Source organism: Varroa jacobsoni, unplaced genomic scaffold (genome assembly GCF_002532875.2).
Source record: "Varroa jacobsoni isolate VJ856 unplaced genomic scaffold, vjacob_1.0 scaffold_1048, whole genome shotgun sequence".
In the NCBI taxonomy this organism is placed as follows: Eukaryota; Metazoa; Arthropoda; class Arachnida; order Mesostigmata; family Varroidae; genus Varroa; species Varroa jacobsoni.
In genome coordinates, this window is record NW_019213950.1 from 6,288 (window position 1) to 16,823 (window position 10,536).

Sequence of the window (10,536 nt, forward strand, 5' to 3'; positions counted from 1 at the left end):
GAACTTTATTAAAACGCCGGAGTCACTGCCAGCTACTGCATCAAACGTTAACAGGAACACTAATTACCTTGGAGTCCGGCGATTTTTTCGATAGGCCCAACATACAGTAGAAAATGGTTTGCTTTTATACCAGCCAGTACGTATATTTACATATATACATACACAGAAATAAATAACGAAATCGTAGAGAAAAGCACTGCCCGCACGAGGGCATGAGACGAGAATCTAGCACTGACATTTGCCAGCGACAATGTAAACTCAGTCGAAAATTAGCATGTTTATGTGCCGAATCAACGAGTGCTACCAAACAAATGGAGCAAAATGGCCCATGGCAAAGGAAGACGGCTCAAAGTGGCGCTGTTGAAGTCACTTTTCGCCAGCTACAACTAACAGCTACTTCTATCGGTTCTAGAAAAGCAAAGAGAGAAGAAGAACGCTGTTAGTGTACTTCAACGTAAATCTAAACGCAATTTCGACCTACAATAAACGTCGCGCCTTCAAGCAATAATAAGGCAATTAGTTAAAGTCTAGCGTATGCGTCAATGTGACCATTAATTGAATCTAATTTTTGTTATTCACTTTACATTGATTAAAAAAAATTTCCAGAGAGGTCAACAACATAACACGGTAAATCAGGACCATTATAGGCAGTCTGCGTCACCCCAGTTACACGGGTCTTGTAGTGTTCGTAAAACTAATTTGAAATTAAAGGGTAACAAGCGGCATGAGTTTGTATCGTCACGTTTGTGGAAACCTGGTTCTCTGCGGAGACTATGGTAAGGCTCAGGCACGGCAAAACAAGAGTGGACATGTCGGTCTACTTGGTTCGCCCCTTTCCACTCGTTGTGTCTCATCGTACCCAGGCAAGAAAAACCCCATTAATATCGGCTCTCAGCCCTTGTTCTCAATCTCCAAAACTCGTCTCGAAGGCTCTCGTTGCTGGGAGTTCAAAGTGACGATATAGGTTTTTGGACAGCAATTGTAATTCGGCTAGAAGGCATGCGAAGCAATCTTGGGTCATTATGTGTAGTCCCGATGCTCGTTTGAAAAAGGAGGCTTCGAAACGGTTGAATTGTTCGAAGCCCTTTATTGTAGAATTACCCCAGATGACGCATGTACCATACGTTACGATCGAGATCGAACAAACTCGACAGAAACGAGGCATAAGCGATGAATCAATTTGACCACCCATATGGCCAACAGTACTTTTCGGTAACATGCGCAGTGAGACTTTTTCCGTCCACGGAGAAGGGCAACTTAAATACGGAAACAGGGTTACATAGGCAAAACGCGGCTTGACAAAATTCAAGGTGTTGATGGCCGCTGTTCTATTTGTCCTTCGGACTTCATCGCCTTTGTCGTGCTCAGGTTACACTTGATCCCAGCGCTGTGAATGCCGACTAGAGCGGGGTAAGGGCTTGTTCCACTTGCAACCCATTCGACCCATATATATCAGTAAGTCATCCGCATACAAAATTATCCGCCTGGTGTTCTTCAGCAACATCGAAAAAGAATAAGGGTAGTAATTAATAAGCGTTTTATGGTGATGATGATGATGATGGTGATAATAATAATAATAAGGAAGTGTCCAAATTATCCCCCCTCCGGTTGAAAATGAAATTAGTTTGGCTACTCCATTATCGATGGTTATTCACTTCTAGAGAATCGCCGAGACAATCTACCTATCCAGAAGTCTACACTTTTCGACCATCGTTAGCATAACCTTGTGTGTAGGCGCCGAGTCCAAGGCAATCTTGAAATCGACAAACACTACATCTAAAATTGTGCGGCATGAAAAGTGATCTTCTGACGTCAGCCATCAGGGACCTACATGCCGTCTATCTAGAGCGTTCTTGCCGGAACCCTTACTGCTTTGCTGGGCTCACCTATACGCTTTCTAAGCAGCTGTTTAGTCCTTTAATCAGCCAACCGGAAAGCAGCTTGAAACAAACGTTCTTCTTGGCTATTCCCCAGCATGACGAGCACACGGTTAGATTAGGTTTTTCTTTTAGGAATCGCTAAAGTAGCATCTCTCGACTGGGCTGCGAAAGCACCAGCGTATAAACATCTATAATATTAGTATTGTTCAGAACGGCGCCAGAACGACGGCTTATTTGAAATATACGTTGCAGATTTCATCTGTATCAGCGGTTTTTTTTTGTTGTGTAAGCTCCCAAGACCTTGCATGAGCTCCCGCACTGTGAAGTCTGGTTAAAGGGTATCGTGTATCTAAATCCCTCTTCCCACGCTGCGAGGAAAAAGGGAACCACACGCGGTGTCATATCTCTTGGCGTCGAAAAGCGATTCGTAAGGACCCGAGAGCTGATTAGGCAAGCCGCTAGCGAATGCATCGGCAATCAAATGGGTCTCCAGCTTTCAAGGTATTTTTGTCTTTGTAACACATACGTTTTTCGACAGAACGCCTTAAAGAGGGAGAATAAGATATAAAACTGGGACTGTGTTTCGGTCATAAGTTTTAATGCCATCTAGACCTTCCGAACAAAGTATAGTTAAACCATGGGCTGTGCTTCTGGGCGTACGATGATGTTATACTGTAGATTGAAGAATCTGAATCAGCTGCTACACTTAAATCTATATACATATATTATATACATGTTCAGCACTTCAGGTACAGGGAGAAATTGGTCAACGTGTTTCCTGGCGGCACGTTTCCTATCCTTAGATATGCAATTTAGACAGTAAGGTTCTCTGTATGTGAGCACTACTGCGTGCATCCTCTGACAGTAAATGATTCCCACTCTGAACTTTCATCCTATCCCTGTCTCAAATATACCGATAACCGAACTTCTCGCATGTCGTAGGGAAGTCGATTTCGAGATAGGAGTAACTATCTAGAAGCTGTGGTCTCCGCGCATGTAGTGGGTCTCGAGTTCGGTTATTTCAGGTAGGGGGTTTGGGGTAACTGGCCATGAACGGAACGAGAAGATAGCCGTTCCAGTATACTGACAAATTTCTCCATCACTACATACATTAATGTCGAATCAGCGGACTATACCTATGCTATTGCGAGACTTAGTCACTGGCCACGCAAGGCAATGACGTTATTTTCTACTAGGCATAAAGCGAGGTCGCGTACCTTACGGTTCTGGAAAACGGAGATGCCTCCAAAAGGGCGGCCTGGTGCGTCGTCCTTCATTGCAAAGTAGTGCATAGAATATATATGGGGTAAGTTAAAGGGGCTAGTTGTCCAAGTCTGTCTTGGCATGAAAATGACTATATTGTTTAGGGGTTTCGGGGAGAGGAGTGTTCCATCTCACAGTTCCACTGTGCAATTTTTAGCGTCTCCTCCTAGGCCTGGTCCCGCTGCTAACTCGGTGATCGATTTCGCGAAAGTCTGCCAGTCGCCAATACCGCCACAATTTCCTTCACAGAGTCCTCGACCACTGAGGCTGGCGGAGCCCGTTGAGCGTAGTCCAATCGTTCGACTTGCTACTGCCTTACTCAACGAAGCTTTATTAACGGTGACTTCGTTCTGCAGTCCTTTTGAAGCAGATTCAGTTGTTCGAACGTTCAGCTCTGAGAGTTCAGTTGAGCTGGGTGGGTTTGCTGTTTAAGCCTCTTTGGGTTGTTGTGGTCGATAACCCTTGGGGCAATTTTTCTGGGTTCCTCCTTCTTTTGGTTGTAAGGATTCTCACGTTCAAGAAAGGCTTAATCCTCCTAGCAATGTTGTAGGCAGTCTTCTCCACCACTTCACCTCTATATTTGCACCACTCATTTTCGACATCCGGGCTCTGTGAGATGAAGGACATGAGCGCCAAAAATTTGGCATCTTCTTGACTAGCTTTTTCACAATCATTAACTGGTATGAATTTATGCGAGGGAAATGCTCCGTGTGTTAGACTACTATATGTAGGGTCAAATTGATGACTATGGGACTAAGTTAAGGGTAACGTCTAATGGCTGAACTAAGCATACAAAGAGAGTCAAATCTCATTTGCCATATATTGCATATATGCGCAAGATACATATACTTGCCCACTGTATGTAACACAAACGCAAAATGAAGACCCTTGGCCTATCAAAAAGCTTTTGCCCTTCCTCTACAGTCAGACATATTTCAGATTCAGTCAGGAGAAGTATTTCATATGGAAGAAGGACAGAATGTATTTGATTGAGGGATTAAAACAATTGAATTTGGATGTAAGTTTAAAGAGAATTGTATTTTTCTTTAATTAAAAGTTATGGCAAACGTTGCGATAGTTTTCGATGGGCGTATATCTTGGAACAGTGCAGCAGTTAAAGGTTCAGTGCTTGAATAAGCTAGAATTGATTGTCTGCTCTCTAAAATGTTCGAGACAAATGTACCATTTACCACCTATTACCCATACCATGTGATTCCATTAGCCACACGTCCACTAAAAGTCCTTATTTACGTCAGATTTAGTCGGAGTTTCAATCCATATTGGACATGTTCTTCGGAGCACGTGGTAACTAACCCCAGTCGAAAATTCATTCGGTCGAAAAAGGCCATAACAGTTTCTTGCTGATTCCTTTGCTTGTTTAATGGAGCCGAAAAGTACTTATATATCGTGATCGTTTGATTCTACTGGTATTTTATGCCACTGCATTCTGTACCATCATTTTGTCCTAAATCTATACGAATTACGGGTTCAACGTCAAATATCTCTGTATCGTAGAGCGACAAGTTCAAGTTTTTTTGTTCAAAATTTTCAAACCACTATTGCTCCGGTAGTTATCTTAACTTGAAAAAAATGTTTCACGCTTTTCCCTACGAATCTTTCGTGGTAGTGCGCAGTAGTACAAATTGGAAGAGTCTGGTTAACGCAATCCACCATCGACGCGATCGTCATCGGCTGCGGCGTTTCGAGACTGATGGCACGCTAGCAGGCGAAGTGTACAAGCCGATAGATTTGTTTTTTCCTTGAGAAAAATCGTTTGTTCCTAACAATTTGAAAGAACAAATTTTCGCAAGACGTCTGGCCGTCAGCCAGCTCACTGCTGACATCAGCCAAATAGGTACCGGAATCGCCGACAGCGGATTTAGCCTAACCTATAAATGAACCGGTATGATACTTTCTGGTGCTAAGCGGATTTGCAAACTAAATAGAACCGTTCAACAGAGCTCTGTTCTAATTTCACATCCTACTACATTTACTGTAATTTAATTGGCATCCTTGTTAGAATAGAGATTTGGCGACCTTCATTCGTCGATGATTTTTATGCCGTCTGTAGAACTTCAAAAACTCGGTGGAGAAGTTTTTCAAAATTTCAAGTAATTTGTCGTTCCGAGCTACCAGCGGCAATCACTTCCGCTTTATTGTCGCAAATCAAGGATTTTCATGTCAAAAGGAACGCAAATAGGCCTGGTCATTTTTTTTGACGTTTTAGAGGATACCGAAGCAATCTGTTAACTGATTCAGCGACTCGAGAGAAAACAATTGTTTAGCTAGTTAGTGAAAGGAAGCCCCACTACTTTAGCCAAATATAGCCCATATTCGTGAGCTAATGTGTCGGAATTTTACAAGTTAGTCTATTCAAAAAAATGTCTAAGTGCAAAGTTTCGAATAGAAGAAACATCGCGTGGAATATAAGTATTTCACGGTGCATTAGCAGTCTCTAATATAGTGTCTATTTTAGACAGCACAGCCAAAACATGGTTCATACGTTTTTCCATAGCAAAAAAAACGTTCTAGAATAATAAGCAACAGGACGAGAACTCTGGCAATTTTAAAAGTTAACTTACCGTAGTCTTCAGCGAATCGAGTGGGCGAGGGCCCGGCGATATCACCGTATTCCTCATCGTTGAAGAGTCGCGCACCTCGCGAACCCGATGGCTCAAATCTCTCTACTACGTCAACGAGCGGATCTTCAGGCGCTGAAGCCAAACCGAATCGAACATCACTATCGGCATTGATGCGGCCGCCGAGTATTTCAGGTAGACGAAAAACATTTCCGAGCGTTTGAATGATCGCAGATGTGCTAAGGTTCGGCCTATCATCGTGGAACCGTGGAGCGGCTTCGATTACGCTGCTAAGGCTCAGTAACCCCGCGCTCGTCAGCAATGTCACCGACAGACTCATAGGCCATTGACTACTGACGGCCATCATGACCCGTCGCAACTAAATCTTGCTGATTCAGAAGAAAATAAACCAAAAATTAGGCCAGAAAATAAATTCGCATAGACGATATGAACTAGTTGCCAGTATGATTAACGATCCTACTTCACACGGCTGTTAGATGAAGAGAAATGTAAACTTTGCTTTAACAAAACACAGCAAACCGATCTCGTTTTATAGAAATGGCTGCCAGATATCGGAAAGGAGGTGAAGCACCAACCGCGCTCTCTGCAAAGTGACCTCTCACATTCTTCGTATTTATATAGGACGACAAGGGATAGATCGTTGAATGAAATTGGGTAGACAGTGCTGCGGATAGCACTTCTTTCCACCCCATTAAATGAGGCTTTCAACCTATTAGATACTCTGATGCATGCACTCCATCTCAAATTCTAAATGTCACCATCTGTTAATCAGGTTGTGTGTCATATATGTGAGTAAAATTGAGTCAGAGACACGATGCCAACCCGGGGCTTGGCTTAAACGATCGGAAGAAATTGCGTGAATCACTGTTTACTTATATAGACTCATTCGTGCATTGTTATATAATGATTCGGTGATGAATCGTTGAAGGTCTGGAAGATACGAAACTTCGATGTGTAATAAGTGGTTCAAGGGCTTCTGCTAAAAGATCGTTACCTGCTAACTTAGTCGATGATTCACACGCTGATCCCTTCCTTTGAAGACAGGATGTTTTACAGTACCCTGTCAACAGTACGGGAGAAATAGTGAAACAGGATAGACTCAATGCTGTATGGGAGCGAATGTTAATTGAATCATCTCTAGTAAATAAAGTACCTTTTTTAAATGATATTTTGCCGGCGCCGTATCCTGCGCGTAAACTTTCTTCTCCAACACAAAAACAAACCATTTACTTACTGATCATACTGTGAAAAATATGACGCTGAATTTCTAGAGGCTTTTCACCTCAGTTAAAACGAACCATGTTGATTAGACAGTTAATGAAGAAAAACAGATGAGATTCATCAGCTTCTTGTTGGCCGACTTCTTTACAAGCGAAGTGCCATTGAACTAGGAGGTATTTCAAATAGCTCCAAACATGTAAACGTATAATATTCAGGACCTGGACCCTGTATTATGTACGCAACGTATTATTACGCAGTTTCATTTGATAAGTTATCTGTTTTATTATTAGATAATGCCGTCTCTCCTTTTATACGGGTTTCGCTTCAAGCAGCCTTGTGACTCCAAGGGCGACTGGCTTGTCCGAACTTTTATTAAGGTCCTATGAGCTATGCATGTACCTGTGATACGTTCTCTGTTAGAACGTCTTAGGTAAATCTGACAGAATCGCGTAGCCCTGCCCCTGGTTATCCTGGATCCTCAAACAGACATTTAGCATCCGAGAAAAACGCGTTGTTTATCAATAGCGCGTTGCTAACGCGTCTTTTGGCCTGTTACTTTCAGTTCACGCCCATCAGCTTAGATGTTGTACGTAGACAGTGAATGCTGTACATGGGCAGTATCCACTTAGAGAAGCGAACACGTTTGTAAAATGTACGTGAAGCTGACAAACAGAACTAGTAAGCTGCTTGTATTAAGCCGTACAGCCGGGTCTAGGGGTCCACCACGAGTGCGTGATCGCCGTTTATATTCTCATCGAACATAACACATACCCTAGCTGAATTTTCTTGCTTGCATTCTGCTATGCCCGTTCAAGTTTGCATAAGTCCGGACAACTCCTGTCCTTATCGTCCTCCTGTGTGCTCAAAATAATGGCGCAACTTTTCAGTCTATCGTATGTTTTTATCGCAACGTCTAACGCATTCATTGGCAATTGCCTTAGCATTGCCAGAATAGGTATTCAAAACCAAACCAGAAAATGGCTATCTATTTGAAAACGACTAACTACAATTACTGAATGTATTTATTAAATTTCCGAGTGAAGAAATTAGCTTATTTGAATCCGGTTACTGATTGACATTATATGTAGACATGGCTAAAAGTATGATAATGCATGCCGAAGAAGAACGAGTCAGCTGCCCATCATGCCACCACGAGCGGGCTTTAATTCGGTATCTGACATATATGGGTCGCAAACACCAGAAATACGCTTTACGGGTAGATAGCAGAATGCTTCATAATCGATGTTAGTATTTTTGGTAGATCTTGCATGGTGAGGGGTCTGCCTGGTAGTTTAGGTTCGGGCTAGGACACAGTTCGTTTTGGTCTAGAAGGAAAAAGTCAGCTCTCACAAGCAATTCTTGAAGTACACAGTAGAACTGTACTGTGTAATATTAAGAATATCCATCCACTCTAGATAGCAGAGTGAATTACTGAAAACCACTGGCTTCAAATGAGTTGTGCCCTTCATTTGTTTTACATTGTTGAAAGATGCGCAATCGATTTTAAGACTACCACTACGGAGGCGCGTCTGTTTGAGTATCGTAAGAAAAACTTAGTCGTCCAGAAGGTAAATTCTTCTCTTCTAATTCAACATCTTGTCCTGCCATTGTATCTTATAATACGTCAGGCCTCCACAGTCTATCCAATGAAAATTAGAAAACGCACTATACAAGTTAAAAAAAAATGGAAAGAAAAAAGGAAAGAAACATCAATAACAGCTTTTGGGCTGCTTAGGTATACAGGTTCTCTGCTTACGGTGTTAAATTATAGACATTTATTGACAATAGCGATTAATATACACTTGTGCCTGCTGGTGGCCATTTGTATTTGGTATTATGGTCTGATGTGTAGGATCCGCACTACGTAATTTCACCTAAGTTTCCCTGCCAACCCCAAATCCTGCCAACACATATTTCTCTTTTACCGCGACAGCCCGGAGCCTCATCTGACAATACAGTACACGACAAACGTGACTTTATAATCAAAAACTGTTAATTATTTAATTTTTCTATACACCTAAGTAGAAATCTCTTAGTACAACCTTTCAACACCCTACTATCCTACCTATTCTACGAGTTGCTATGTGTTACAACACGATGCTCAACCAACAAAAAAAAAGCATATAAAATTTACGACTATATTATTCAATCCTTTTTATACTCGAAATTAATATTGCACCAGTTCTAGATACGCAGACAGCCGTCAAACAGAATCATCAGCAGTGACGCTTCACAAAGCAAACAAATCAAATGCGTTATTTTGAAGTCGGTCACGATTTGTACGCAGCACACGGAACTCTAAATCAAATGGACACGTAAAAATCCTTTCGATTTATAATTCCTGCCAACTTTCTGGTGGGGAGATATGAGACGAAAAAGGTACTTTAATGCATTATTAAATCAGCTTATAAATCAATAAAAAAAAAGCTTTTAAATTTATTTTTCGAACTGCTGGTTATTTTACTTTAAATGACTCGACCATATTGGTACGGACCCATTTAATAACCCACGAAGCAAAACTATGACTTATGTGTGTGACTCAGCGAAAATGACCCTTTTCAGTAAATCGGGCTACTTCCGGGAATCACTCTGCACATTGAAATAGCTTCCGTAGGCCTTGCTATGAACCTTATTAATAAAAATAGCTTAACGAAGGTTCAATCATACAATCAAGTAGAACAGAACAACAGGTGTACCTTCATCTCTGACAATGAGCTTCATGTTATTAAAATTATTTATATCTATTATTTAGATTATTATAGACGTCATATCCTTTTCTAATATGAAATCCTAAGGCACCTAATTTTTATGCATGTAAAGCTGGGTATTTAGGAAAAGGCACGTCTCCATATATCTCGACGTAAAATACCGGTACCGATCAGCTATTGCTTTCGGACGATATTTCCTGACTCTTTCAGTACAATCGAAAGTTGATTATTGTTATTGTGATAGTTAATCTAAACATTTAGATCTGTACAACTAACTTATGGGATCTATGCCATCTGTTTGCCGGCCGCTTATTGTACATATTGTTTTAACACAATAGTTTAACCTGCAAACAAATGATTGTGCACAACTTACTCAATGTGATGATGTGGCTGAGCAAGCTTAAGACGCGGCCTTTTCTCGGAAACCGTGTGACTGTGGCTAACGTCGATGCATCTTCACTGAAATCCAATGCGATATTCGTTCTTCTTGCTAATCGAAGACCGCCGAGCTTCCAGTCAGATTATGGAAGGGTGTTGCTTTGGACTTTCGTATTTAGTAGTGGGGTGTCAGGGTACAGTTGTGATGACTAGGTTTGGCAAAAAAATAATTAATCACTTTAACGTCCCGTAACAACTCCCCCGTAGCTTCACAGCTGCGCAAGCATTTATCTTTATACTGTACTAAAAGAAATGGCACACTAACACTGGTCAGAATATGTACACCTATCTGTAGCCAGCCGAAAGGTCCGGCACTTTTACTGCCAGTTACAAGCTATTGCAAGTTCACCAATGTTTTCGACATTCACGTCATCTTTCCAATACCAGAGATAAGCCATATTTTTAAACGACTGCCTTTTGTCCGAA

The 10,536-nt window shown here is 41.6% G+C and overlaps 1 protein-coding gene across 5 annotated transcripts in view; it reads right to left on the bottom strand.

The window, feature by feature from the left end:
* The window catches only part of LOC111266074 (uncharacterized), an 11,745-nt gene extending 1,209 nt beyond the window's left edge, over positions 1-10,536 (bottom strand). For 4 of the 5 annotated variants that reach the window (XR_002683854.2, XR_002683853.2, XM_022843236.2 and 1 more), the window contains exons 1-3: positions 10,046-10,536; positions 6,738-6,803; positions 5,726-6,111 (exon numbers count right to left, since the gene is read on the bottom strand). Coding sequence is in view for 3 of the 5 variants with exons in the window: in XM_022843236.2 (XP_022698971.1) it covers positions 5,726-6,089 (364 nt within the window). In the remaining 2 variants the exon portion in view is untranslated. The remainder of the gene's footprint in view (positions 1-5,725; positions 6,112-6,737; positions 6,804-10,045) is intronic. The other variant, XM_022843235.2, reaches the window with a different exon arrangement.